The 13,630-nt window shown below is 40.9% G+C and overlaps 1 protein-coding gene across 10 annotated transcripts in view; it reads left to right on the plus strand.

Annotated features, from left to right (window-relative positions):
- LOC127353429 (mitogen-activated protein kinase kinase kinase kinase 3) overlaps window positions 1-12,870 on the plus strand; it is a 52,785-nt gene extending 39,915 nt beyond the window's left edge. For 8 of the 10 annotated variants that reach the window (XM_051382658.1, XM_051382660.1, XM_051382662.1 and 5 more), the window contains 11 exons: window positions 1,935-2,014; window positions 2,157-2,217; window positions 8,051-8,168; window positions 8,603-8,661; window positions 9,038-9,141; window positions 9,757-9,928; window positions 10,676-10,744; window positions 10,856-10,948; window positions 11,056-11,126; window positions 11,206-11,261; window positions 11,356-12,870. In XM_051382658.1, the coding sequence (XP_051238618.1) occupies window positions 1,935-2,014; window positions 2,157-2,217; window positions 8,051-8,168; window positions 8,603-8,661; window positions 9,038-9,141; window positions 9,757-9,928; window positions 10,676-10,744; window positions 10,856-10,948; window positions 11,056-11,126; window positions 11,206-11,261; window positions 11,356-11,443 (971 nt within the window). In that variant the 3' untranslated portion in view covers window positions 11,444-12,870. Of the gene's footprint in view, window positions 1-1,934; window positions 2,015-2,156; window positions 2,218-8,050; window positions 8,169-8,602; window positions 8,662-9,037; window positions 9,142-9,756; window positions 10,034-10,201; window positions 10,646-10,675; window positions 10,745-10,855; window positions 10,949-11,055; window positions 11,127-11,205; window positions 11,262-11,355 lie in introns of those variants that run through there. The other 2 variants (XM_051382663.1, XM_051382664.1) reach the window with 2 other exon arrangements.
- Window positions 12,871-13,630: the final 760 nt, after the last annotated feature.

Raw genomic sequence — 13,630 nt, forward strand, 5'->3', positions numbered from 1 at the left:
CTGTCAGTTCTGTAGTATTTTGTCAGTACTGTAGTATTTCTGTCAGTATATTTCCGTCACTACTATAGTATTTCTGTCAGTATATTTCTGACACTACTGTAGTATTTCTGTCAGTACTGTAGTATTTCTGTAGAGTTTATGTCAGTACTGTAGTATTTTTTTCAGTATATTTCTGTGACTACTGTAGTATTTCTGTCAGTGCTGTAGTATTTCTGTCAGTATCTGACCCTACTGTAGTATTTCTGTCAGTATATTTCTGTCAGTACTGTAGTATTTCTGTCAGTATATTTCTGTCAGTACTGTAGTATTTCTGTCAGTATATTTCAGTCACTACTGTAGTATTTCTGTCAGTATATTTCTGACACTACTGTAGTATTTCTGTCAGTACTGTAGTATTTCTGTAGTGTTTCTGTCACTACTGTTGTATTTCTGTCAGTATATTTCTGTGACTACTGTAGTATTTCTGTCAGTATATTTCTGTCACTACTGTAGTATTTCTGTAGTGTTTCTGCCACTACTGTAGTATTTCTGTCAGTACATTTCTGTCAGTACTGTAGTATTTCTGTCAGTACTATAGTATTTCTGCCAGTATATATCTGACCCTACTGTAGTATTTCCATCAGTATATTTCTGACACTACTGTAGTATTTCTGTAGTGTTTCTGTCACTACTGTAGTATTTCTGTCAGTATATTTCTCTGACTACTGTAGTATTTCTGTCAGTATATTTCTGTTAGTACTGTAGTATTTCTGTCACTACTGTAGTATTTCTGTCAGTATATTTCTCTGACTACTGTAGTATTTCTGTCAGTATATTTCTGTTAGTACTGTAGTATTTCTGTCACTACTGTAATATTTCTGTCAGTATATTTCTGACACTACTGTAGTATTTCTGTCACTTCTGTAGTATTTCTGTCACTACTGTAATATTTCTGTCAGTATATTTCTGTCACTTCTGTAGTATTTCTGTCAGTATATTTCTGTCACTTCTGTAGTATTTCTGTCAGTATATTTCTGTCACTACTGTAGGATTTCTGTCAGTACTGTAGTATTTCTGTCAGTATATTTAAGTCACTACTGTAGTATTTCTGTCAGTACTGAAGTATTTCTGTAATGTTTCTGTCAGTACTGAAGTATTTCTGTAATGTTTCTGTCAGTACTGAAGTATTTCTGTCAGTACTGTAGTATCTTTATCAGTATTGTAGTATTTATGTAGTATTTCTGTCAGTACAGAAGTATTTCTGTCAGTTCTGTAGTATTTTGTCAGTACTGTAGTATTTCTGTAGTATTTCTGTCAGTATTGTAGTATTTCTGTAGTATTTCTGTCAGTATATTTCTGTCACTTCTGTGGTATTTCTGTCAGTAAATTTCTGTCAGTATTGTAGTATTTCTGTCTGTATTGTAGTATTTCTATAGTGTTTCTGTCAGTACTGTAGTATTTCTGTCACTACAGCATTTCTGTCAGTACTGTAGTATTTGTGTCAGTATATTTCTGTCAGTATATTTCTGACACTACTGTAGTATTTCTGTCACTACTGTAGTATTTCTGTCAGTATATTTCTGACACTACTGTAGTATTTCTGTCAGTATATTTCTGTCACTACTGTAGTATTTCAGTCAGTATATTTCTGTCAGTATATTTCTGACACTACTGTAGTATTTCTGTCAGTATATTTCTGTCAGTATATTTCTGACACTACTGTAGTATTTCTGTCAGTATATTTCTGTCAGTATATTTCTGTCACTACTGTAGTATTTCTGTCAGTATATTTCTGTCAGTATATTTCTGACACTACTGTAGTATTTCTGTCAGTATATTTCTGTCAGTACTGTAGTATTTCTGTTAGGATATCTGTCACTACTGTGGTATTTCAGTCAGTATATTTCTGTTAGTACTGAAGTATTTCTGTCAATATTTGTGTCTTCTGTCCTCAGATCAATATCTGATCTTCGGGGCTGAGGAGGGAATTTACACTCTGAACCTGAACGAACTGCATGAGAACTGTATGGAACAGGTGAGAGCTCACCTTGTCCCCCTGGTCCCCCTGGTCCCCCTGGTCCACCTGGTCCACATGGACCAAGTCCAGCTCAGGAGTTGAGGTTTGGTCTGGTTTTGACGTATGCAGAATGAATCAGTGATCAGTTTTGTGTCTGCAGCTGTTTCCTCGCAGGTGTACCTGGGTTTATGTGATGAACAACACTCTGATCTCCATCTCAGGTGAGTCGACAGTCAGACAGACAGAACTTTTACTAACAGAACGTTCTCTGGAGAACAAAGGGAACAGAAACACCTCCATCGGGCTGCGACCAGAGCACTTTGATTAAGGCGGTGAAATAGCAACATATGGCCTCTTAGCTGTACAATAAATCCATCAGAATGTTGTGTTGAACACGGTCGTTGCTGAAGATCATTTTGAAGAAGAGTGGGTTTCAAACAGAGGCTGCTAGCAAAAACTGGAAAAATGGAAAATAAAAGCTATCTCATATTCATCTTCTAATGTCACATATTTCATATTCATCATTATACAGTTTTATTATTATTGAATTGCATCTTTCTCTGTATTTTCAACACATGAAAGAGTCACTTCACTGCAACATGAGGCAGTAAAAGACCTTGAGCTCAGTAAAGATCAAATCAGAGCTCAGAAAACAGAGCTCAGAAACCGAGCATCAAGCTGAAGAGAAATAAACAAGGAGAAAACAAAAAACAAACAAAGAAGAGGACAGGGGAGACTAAAGCAAGTAACAGCAAACTACTGGACACTGAAATCAGTAAGTTTTTGCATTTATTACTATAAAACAAGTCCCAACCGAAACACTCAAGCTAATAGCTAACAAGCTAACACTGGACTGTGGTTACCTAGCAACGGCATCAATAACAGCAGTAGTGCTGTTTTAAACACAAACACAGAACCTTGAAGATCAACAGCTGTATCATGATGTCTACACACTCTGAAACCATTGAATATCCCCCAGCTATCAAAAGCAAAACTGCAAAAGGAAAATATAAACAAACAATACTTCGAGAAAGACCAGAAATCCTGTTCCTGGACCATCACAAAGATGGAAGGTTCTGCAATTTAATCTTCTGGACTGATGAACCAGTCGCCTGGCTGAATGTGTTCAGCTCTCATTACCCAGCAATAAAGAGAACAGGTATTTGTAATGGATGGAAAATAAGTGTACTCGAAGAGAACGACTCTGACACCACCAGAATAACAGTAAACCTGTTCAAAAATGGAACTGCCATGATACAAGGCGACCTGAGACAGTTTGAACTCGACTTTCCTGCTTTGAGACTGAGTGCTGCGAAGGAAAAGGAGATCCTCACAAGCATCGCTCCAGCACTGGGAGCCAAACCCCCCTGTTCTGTCCCTGCTCCAGACAGACAGCCTGCAGATGCTGACACTGATCTTCCCCTGCTACAGCACTCTGAGGCCCTGGACATAATGAGAGAACACTTCTCCCAGATGGAAATAGAACTGGTTCAGATCAGAGAGCAGCTGGACCAACAGCAGCCTACTTCTCCTACTGTCACTGACTTCCAGGCCAAGAAAGAACAGAGCAATGTCAACTCACAGCTGAGAGAGCTTCAACAAGAACTAGCTCGTCAGAGAAGACAGCTGGATCATCTCAGTGAGGAGGTGAAGGAACTTAGGAAGGACAGAGACAACTGCAAAACTGAGTTGGCTACTCTGAGAGAAGAGCTACATGAGAGGGACAGAACAGGGCTCAGTCTACAAGACAGACTGAACTCCACACAACCCCCTGTGCTCACCTTTCAGACCCAGACCACATCCAGCCAAACTCCCACTACACCTGCTGAAGTACAAGGACCGCCAGGACCTCCCCGACCTTCAAGACCATCCAGACCTCCACCATGCTTCCACTCCCGGCTGTCAGAGAGGACAACCAGGCCACCAAATCCACCGCATCACCAACATCACAACCCACAGCCCACCCCACAGCCAACACAACACTGGCCTCTGATACCCAGCCAGAGAGCCCCCCAGCCTGGAGGTCCTATACCCCCCTCCTCCCAACGGCAGAACCAAGACTACAGGAGCAGCAGCCTATTGGGCTGAACTATGCTGCAGCGGTGAGAAGAACTACACCTTCTTTTAAGGTGTTTGTCTAATTTTTGAATGGATCACACTTAGAGATGAAATCGTTTACAATAACATGTTGGAACGTTCAAGGTCTGAGATCATCAGCTTTTGGTTTAAAGAGCAGAAATTCAGATTTTAATAGAGAGTTAAAAGACTCTGACATCATAGTTTTACAGGAGACATGGTGCAGAGAAGATGTGTCCACTGGTCGTCCTCACGGCTACACTGAGATTATTATACCATCAACAAAACATCCCACAATAACCCAAGGCAGAGACTCAGGAGGCATGATTATATGGTGTAAATCAGAACTGAGCCAGTCCATCACAGTTATTAAAAAAGAAGAATCTTATATATGGTTGAAAATCAACAAAAAGATTATTTGTGCTGAGCAACATGTCTACATGTGTGCCATCTATATACCTCCATCAGAATCCCCCTACTACAACCCAGATATTTCGTCTATTCTTGAGGAGGAAATTAACCATTATAAAACAATGTGAAATGTATTACTCTGTGGGGACTTGAACGCTCGAACAGGGGAAAGAGATGACACTTTAAACACCCATGGAGACAAACACTTACCTGGAAGCACCTGCTTCCCCCTCCCTACTTGTCCTACTTTAAAGAGCTTTGACAAGCTTACTAATATAAGCGGTATGCAGCTTTTACAGCTCTGCTGTACACTGGGTCTGTATATAGTCAAGGGCAGGCAACGAGGGGACTCTCTGGGTCGCTACACTTACAGCTCATCTCTTGGCAGTAGTACGGTAGATTATTATTATTATAATTACTTTAGTGAGTTATACAATAATATTACAAATAATGATGATCAGTACAAGATATTCACAAAATGGAAAACTCTGGAGGCGGTGATAAAAAACAACCGAAACCCTCTAGATTACCCAGTAACAGAACAAGAATTAACAGAAGTCATCCCTGAAAGGAAAAAAGGCTTGTGGCATTGATGTGAATCCTCAACGAAATGATCACATACTCAGACCATAAAATCAGATTGGCTATACTAAAACTATTCAATACTATTCTGTCAACTGGAGCTTTTCCAGACATCTGGAACAAAGGTTTAATAACCCCAATTCATAAATCCGGAAATAAATATGATTACAGAGGAATATGTGTCTCCAGTAACCTGGGAAAAATATTCTGCAACATCATTAATAAACAACTTTCTTGATGACCACAATATTCTGCATAAATGCCAAATTGGCTTCTTGCCAAATTGCCGCACAACGGACCATATATTTACCCTCCAGACTTTAACTGATCAAGAATTAAAAAATTAAGGAAAGAAAGGTATATGCATGTTTCGTTAACTTCAAAAAAGCCTTTGATTCCATCTGGCACAAGGGCCTTTTCTATAGGCTACTTGAAAGTGGCATTGGAGGAAAAACATATGATCTGATTAAGAACATGTATACAAAAAGTGAATGTGCCGTAAAGATTGGAAACAAACAAACAGCGTTCTTCTCCCAGGGCCGGGGAGTGAGGCAGGGATGCAATCTCACTGCAAGTTTCTTCAATCTTTATATCAATGAATTAGCGAACCAACTAGAGCGTTCCACGGCACCTGGCCTCACCCTGAACGACACAGAGATCAGAGGTCTGCTATATGCAGATGACTTAGTGTTGCTTTCGCCTACTAAAGAAGGTTTGCAGCAGCACCTTAATCTCCTGCAGAGATTTTGTCAGACCTGGGCCCTGACAGTAAACACAGCAAAGACTAAGATAATGATCTTTCAGAAACAATACAGATATCAGGTTACACACAATTTCTATTTAGACACCACTAAATTACAACATACAAAAAACTACACTTACCTTGGCCTCAACATTACATACACAGGAAACCTCAACATGGCTGTGAAAGATCTGAGGGACAAAGCAAGGAGAGCTTTCTATGCAATAAAGAGAAACATTAAAATCTATATTCCAATCCAAATCTGGCTTAAAATTTTCCAATTTGTACTAGAACCAATAATTCTATATGGCAGAGAAATTTGGGGACCAAAACTAAATAATGAATTTGACAAATGGGACAAAACAATCATAGAATCTTTCCACACCGAGTTCTGTAAGAGCATCCTGCAGGTGCAGAGAAAAACACCAAATAATCTGTGCAGAGCAGAGCTCGGCCAATACCCCCTCCTACTAAAAATACAGAAAAGATCAATTCAATTTTACAATCACTTAAAATCAGTTAACCCCCAGACATACCATCACAAAGCCCTAACATACCAGGAGCTGAAACCAGAGAAGAGTCCCCTCAGCCAGCTGGTCCTGAGGCTCTCTGCAGTAACATGTCCCCAACAGCCTCAGGACAGCAACACCAACTCAATCAGACCAAACCAAATTATCAACAAGCAAAAAGAAAAATATATTGAATACTGGAAAGAATCGAGCAAAACACAAAGTAAATTACAATGTTATCTGACCCTAAAAAGAGAATTCACACTGGCAAATTACCTGATCACAATAAAATGTCCTAAACTAAGAACAATGTTGACAATGTACAGACTGAGTGAACACAGCCTGGCCATAGAAAAGGGTCGCCACAGACAGAACTGGCTACCAGAAGAGGAAAGACTCTTCTCCCAGTTCTAACCTCATGCCCTAAATTCAAAACTTTAAGAGAAAAACAATTTGCAAACATTTCCTAAATATACCCCGAATTCTAATTATTATCAGACACACAGAAACTCCCCTATTTACTGGGAGAAATGCCAAAAAGTCAAATTATTGCAGCAAAATATGTCTCCTCATGCCACGAACTGAGGACAACCAGTGGAAACTCAGATAAATGTATAAAATAATTGATTGTTTTAGTTTTTTTTTTGTTTTGTTTTGTAATATACTGTATATACACACACACTCACTCACTCACTCTCTCTCTCTCTCTCTCTCTCTCTCTCTCTCTCACACACACACACACACACACACACACACACACACACACACGTTTACAGTTTTATCTACCTATTTAATTTTAATTTTAATATATTTTAATATTATATACATTATATATTATATTTAATAATTTGTTATTACTGTTATATTGACAACAGACTACTTGTTTTAACTGTAGTTACTACTGTTTTAATGACATTTTTAGTTGACACAAACTGATTGATTCATTCATTCATTCATTCATTCATTCATTGTAATTAAATACCTATTGACTGTGATTGTGATTGAGTCAATCATAGTTACAGTATTACCAACAGTATAGATTATAATTCATTTATTGTAAATATTGTTTTCCTTTATTGTTATTATTATTTTTAATTCCAAACGCTTGCTTTGGCAATATGTACAGTGTTACGTCATGCCAATAAAGCCATTTGAATTGAATTGAATTGAGTGAGAGAGAGAGAGAAAGACAGACAGACAGACAGGGGTGCACAGCAACAACAGTAGCAACAACTACACTAATAGTAGTGACGGATGATGATGAACATGAAGAAGATGGTGACAACGACGACAACAGCAACGATCGATAGATGTTGTTGAAGTTTGGTGGAGATTGGACAATGTACGCTGAAGATAACAAACTTTCTGTTTCATGGTGAAATGTTGAAAGTGGACGCCATGGACACGCCTGTCAACAAAAACTCATAAGTCGATCCAATAAATTCTGTAGGAGTTTGTTAAAGTGCAACGTGTGCAAATCGCCAAAAATTAATCCAAAATTGCAGAACTCCTGTTAGGTTTTAGAGGCTTTTTGTGCAAACTGATTTTGATACTTATCGGTGAAAAGTGCCTTGTGGGCGGAGGTTTAGGGGGCGAGGTCGTCCATATATGGGACCCATATGACATGTGACATTTTTATATCTAAATAGGGCCTCACTAACACTAAATATTAATAATCTCTAATAATCATAAAAGAACAAAGAAATGTGTGTGTTAACTGAGCCCTGTCTGCAGGTAAAGCCTCTCAGCTGTACTGCCACAGTCTGGCCGGTCTGTTTGAACAGGCTCGACACAAACAGAAGCTCACCGTCTCCATCCCGACTCGCCGTCTGCCCGATCGCATCCTGCCACGGTCAGTTCCTCCACACGCTAAAAACATGTAGCAGGTAATAAGGGAACATGTTAAGCTTCCTCTCACACACGAAAGGCAGCAGCAGTTTATGGTTTAGTATTTTGCTGGAGGACACTGGACAGGAGGAGTCAAAGTGGCAACCCTATGAGAGGGAGCAGGTCCTGTTCTACGGAGTCCGCCATGTTTCTACAGTAGCCCTAAATGGACAAACCAAACACTGGCTCTAGAGAGGGGCTTTACTGTTTTGCGGCCATCATAGTTTCTCCTACACACTGGGAGGACTGAGCAGTATTCAGTTGGCTCAAACTTTACCACTAGATGACACTAAACCCTACACAAAAAAACACAGGAAAACACCTACATTGCTGGCAGATATGACAGATAACATGTGATTGACCTTTAACAGCTTGTTCCTGATTGTCTTTTGTCTCTAGGAAGTTTTCAATCTCCAATAAGATTCCTGACACTAAAGGCTGTCTGAAATGCTGCGTAGGTGAGTCATACACCGTTTCCCATCATGCACTTCTCAGCCTCGGTTTCGGTTTAGTCTCAGGGTTAATCAGTTTAAAGTCGCGTAGAAAAGCAGTCTCTTGTTCGTCTTTGTGTTAAAAAGATCAAATGTGAGCCCAACACACAATGAAGCAGACAATTCAGTCTGAAAGAGGTAAATTAATACCTCACTAATGATAGGCTCTCTGAAAACCTGTAACTCACCTGTACTGCAGGTAAGAGACAGTTTAGGAGTGCAGTTCATCTACTGCTTGTTTGTGGCAGCAAATGGTCTCAGGTGAGCGTAGAGTGGAGACCATCAGACACTTACAAAAACTCTGTAGCAAGACACCTGTAATGATCCCCTCCCTTCCCTACAGTGAGAAACCCTTACACAGGTCATAAGTACCTGGGTGGAGCTTTCCAGTCAGGTGTGGTCCTGCTGGAGTGGGTGGATCCAATGCAGAAGTTCATGCTGGTCAAGGTAAGAAAACAGCAACTACGTGGTTCTAATGTGTGAATCCACACTGAGAACCATCAGTGCTCAAGAACACTTAGAGACAGGACAAGGAGCTCAGAGGAGAACTGCTGCTCCTTCATAATTGAATTGAGTCAGTTGAGGTGGTTCAGCATCTGATCAGGATCCTCCTAGAGGCTCAGGGGCAGACCCAGAAGACACTGCAGGAATTAAATGTCCCATCATGCCTAGGAACACCTCAGATTCCTCAAAGAGGACACTGGAGGAGGTAAGTGAGGAGAACATCTGGGCTACCTGACCTAGAGACCTACACAAACAGCAGAGATCCGATGTATAGAAGTTGTATCTGTGCCAGCATGATGCCTCAAAATGTCACTTCCAGTTTTGACTGCCAGTTTTAGTGGGGCAAAAGGGTCATACAACCATATTTGTTCTTGATCCCTGTCCCCAGGCTGAACCAGCACAAACTCCTCCTTTAATACCTGAGCAGGTTTTTACAAATGTCAGAAATATTTATACAAACATGCAGCCCCAGTAGACTGACCTGCAGCTCTATGATCACTATGATAGACTGTGAGAATCAGACCCAGTGATATCTCTCCATGTGTCTGTCCACACCAGAATGTGGACTTCCAGCCTCCGTGTCCTCTGGAGGTTTTCGAGCTGCTGGTCGTCCCCGAGGAGCCTTACCCCCTGATTTGTGTTGGCCTGAACAAAGGAACTGAACCCAACCAGCCTGTCAGCTTCCAGACCCTCAACCCCAACTCTTCCTGCCCTACCCCCCCAGATACAGGTACAACTCTTCCTAACTCAGGTACAACTTCCCCTGACTCAGGTACAACTCCTCCTAACTCAGGTACAACTTCCCCTGACTCAGGTACAACTTCCCCTGACTCAGGTACAAGTCCTCCCAACACAGGTACAACTCCCCCTGACTCAGGTACAGCTCTTCCTAACTCAGGTACAGCTTCCCCTGACTCAGGTACAACTCCTCCTAACTCAGGTACAACTTCCCCTGACTCAGGTACAACTCCTCCCAACACAGGTACAACTCTTTCTAACTCAGGTACAACTCCCCCTGACTCAGGTACAACTCCCCCTGACTCAGGTACCACTTCTCCCAACACAGGTACAACTCCCCCTGACTCAGGTGTAGGGCAAATTCTTCCACAATATTGAGAGTTGCTTGTTCTCTGAAGAGTTACAAACCCAGTGTGATGAATCAAATTCCTTTACTCATGCAGCATGGAGAGAAGACCACAGCATAGACATTCTCTCTCTACTTCCAGAATGCTATCCCTTTAAACAGTGAACACACCTGTCATCCTATTTGTATTACTAATGTAAAGTCCACATATGGGTTTGAGGTCTCTCACACAATGGTCCTGTGAGCTGACCCCTATGACTGTGACCAACTTCTCACCAGTCATCCCCTACCATAATAACACGACCCCCCTAAACCCTCTATATATACATTAACTACCCATACAACATTTTCATCCACCCACAGGTACAACTGTAACTTTTTGTTTCTCTGCAGAAAGCCCTCAGAGTTGTGTCATCCACATCACTCAGCTGGAGAGAGACACTGTCCTGGTCTGTCTGGACCGTAAGTTACTGAGATATTGTTTTATTGAATATAAATAACATTTAATTATTCTAATAATAGAAGTTTAATTTTGATCACCTGAGCTTTGTTTGTACTTTCTACTTCCTGTAGGTTGTATAAAGATCGTAAACCTTCAGGGGAAACTGAAGTCCAGCAAGAAGCTGTCAGCTGAGCTCACCTTCAACTTCCAGATCGAGGCGATTGGTACACCACCTTAAATGTGCTATAAACAACCTCATACATGCACTCAAAATCTTTAAAAAGCCCTCAGACATCTGACTCCAGGTGTGTTGACTCCTCCTTTTCCTCAGTGTGTTTACAGGACAGTGTTTTGGCCTTCTGGAGACATGGCATGCAGGGGCGGAGCTTCAGATCAAACGAGGTAATAATCATCCAATCAGAGAGCAGGAACCCACCCACCTGACTGCTGTGTCATAACGTCTGTTTTTTCTGTTCTGTAGATCACTCAAGAGATCAGTGACAACAGCAGGATGTTCCGCCTGCTTGGCTCCGACAGGTGAGACACCTGTCTGGTAAACACACAGATAAACAGACAGGTAAACAGTCTGTCATCTCACCTGTCTGTCTGTGTCTATCTGTCTTTTCTGCAGGGTGGTGGTTCTGGAGAGCAGAGCGACAGATAACCCGACTGAACACAGTAACCTGTACATACTCGCTGGACACGAAAACAGCTATTAATACCAGGACCAAACCAGGACCAAACCAGGACCAAACCGGGAACAAACCAGTTCAAATGAAGCTCTAAATCTGGAGTGCTTCAGTTACCAGTCTGGTATTGTACGACTGTGGTTCTGCCGCCTTACCATCACATTTCTGAAGAACCAGGACCAAACCAGGGCCTGTATTGTCCAACGTCTTAAATTATCCCACAATTCAACTGTAAATGTAGTCAACGAACAATGGTGCCAGCTACTACCATGCATTACAGTTGACAGTAGTATCCGACACCAAGTTAACAAGTTTAGAGCCTGCCAGTCATTCCGAACTGGACCCACAGCAGGTCCAGAACCAGAGTCCAGCTCTGTGTTTTCTCACCAAATTCTTGAACCGGTTCTGTTCAGGATTCTTGGAACGTTGGTGCTATCTAGTGAACCAGCACACGTGGAACCAGTGTAATCGGATCAAGAGGGGGCGCTGCACAACGACCAGTAGAATGTGATACACCCACTTTGGTTCCCATGGGAAACATAAACTTCTGTGGTTCCGAAACTGTTTATTTTTGGTAATAATGCGGTTCACAACCGGGTGGGTGAACCAGAACAGAGCAGTTCCCTCTTGGTGGAAAAGGCCTAACTGTGGACCACTGGTGGATCCAGTTACTGAAACATTATTATAATCAATAAAATTCATCAGAACTCGAAGTCTGTACACAGTTTTATGATGAGTAATGGGTAATGAGTTGTATGTTTATACTGTAAAGATACAGTATGAGAGTATTTGTTGGATCCAGTCTGTGACGCTGCCGTCACGTTTCAAGATGGTTCAGTGAAGCAGCCGAGACAATGGGATGATCTGAAGTTTTACACAGGAAGTCATGTTTAGGTATTTTCTGGTATTTTTAATGATATCTTAGATTTTCCTGATGGACAGATTGATAAGTAGCCAACCGCTAACTGCCGTTAGCTCAGTCAGCCATGCAACTAACCTAACTGACTCAGCTCTGGGATGCCAGGAGCCAGACCCGCAGTACCCGGGTCCACCAGCAGGAGGCAGGAGTGATGAAGGCAGTGTCTGTTGTGTATGTATTGACTATTATCAGTTACTGAGCTCTGACTATGGAGCAGATAAACATTTAACCTGTCCGTCTCAATATTAAAGCTGCTTTTAAATTTTACATTTATTCAGTCTTTTTTATGCTGATGTGCAAACACTGTAAAATAAAACGTCTTTTTTACTCTGATCAGTGCTCGTGTCAATATTTATATTAAAGCTTCAGTTCAACACAAATCACATGTCCTGATTGATTCTCTTTGAATTCTTCTTTGTATCACTTTTTCAATTGAAGTCACATTTTCATCTTATTTTTTATTTTACTGGCAGAAATGGTCTTCCAGAGATAGAGAAAATATTTGTTGTGTACTGAATAAAATTTAAATTAAAATTTATAGGCGTTGTTTGTTTGTCTTTCTTATTCTTAATTTTATAAACACTGATCAAAGTAAATGAAAGTGAAATTTTATGGAGCCAGGACGGTGACTTTGGCATTGAAAACAAAACCAGTACTGAAAAAGGAAACATTGGCATTGAAACATTTGTAGTGAAAACAGTTGTATTGGCACTGAAAAAAGAAACTAATTAAAAATATTAAAATATTAAAATCTTATTATTTTATTGGGATTTTTTTGTATTTTTCAATGACAATCTTCAGATTTTTTCTTCATGTCACTCTTTTTTCAGTGACAGATTTTTTTACAATGTCAGTTTTTCAATTCAATTTTATTTGTATAGCGCCAATTCATAACAGAAGTTATCTCAGGACACTTTTCAAATAGAGCAGGTCTAGACCGAACTCTATAACATTATTTACAGAGACTCAACAGTACCACCATGAGCAAGAACTTGGCGACAAGGGCAAGGAAAGACTGCCTGTTAAAAGGCAGAAACCTAGGACAGATCCTTCGGCTCTAGGTGGGTGGTCGTCTGTCTCGACCAGTTGGGGTGAGAGAGAGAGAGAGACAGACAGACAGACAGGTGCACAGCAACAACAGTATTGGCAATGGCAATCTAGCAGGACCATGGCAGGAGGCTCCACCAGGATCGATAAGAACCTGCGAGCCGAGAAAGCACAAGAACTCCGGGGAAGAAGTGAAGTTAGTAACATGCATTAATGGGACATGAATGAGTGCAGAAAGAGAGAGGAAGGGA

The sequence above is a fragment of the Dicentrarchus labrax genome, unplaced genomic scaffold (assembly GCF_905237075.1).
Source record: "Dicentrarchus labrax unplaced genomic scaffold, dlabrax2021, whole genome shotgun sequence".
NCBI classification, from domain to species: domain Eukaryota; kingdom Metazoa; phylum Chordata; class Actinopteri; family Moronidae; genus Dicentrarchus; species Dicentrarchus labrax.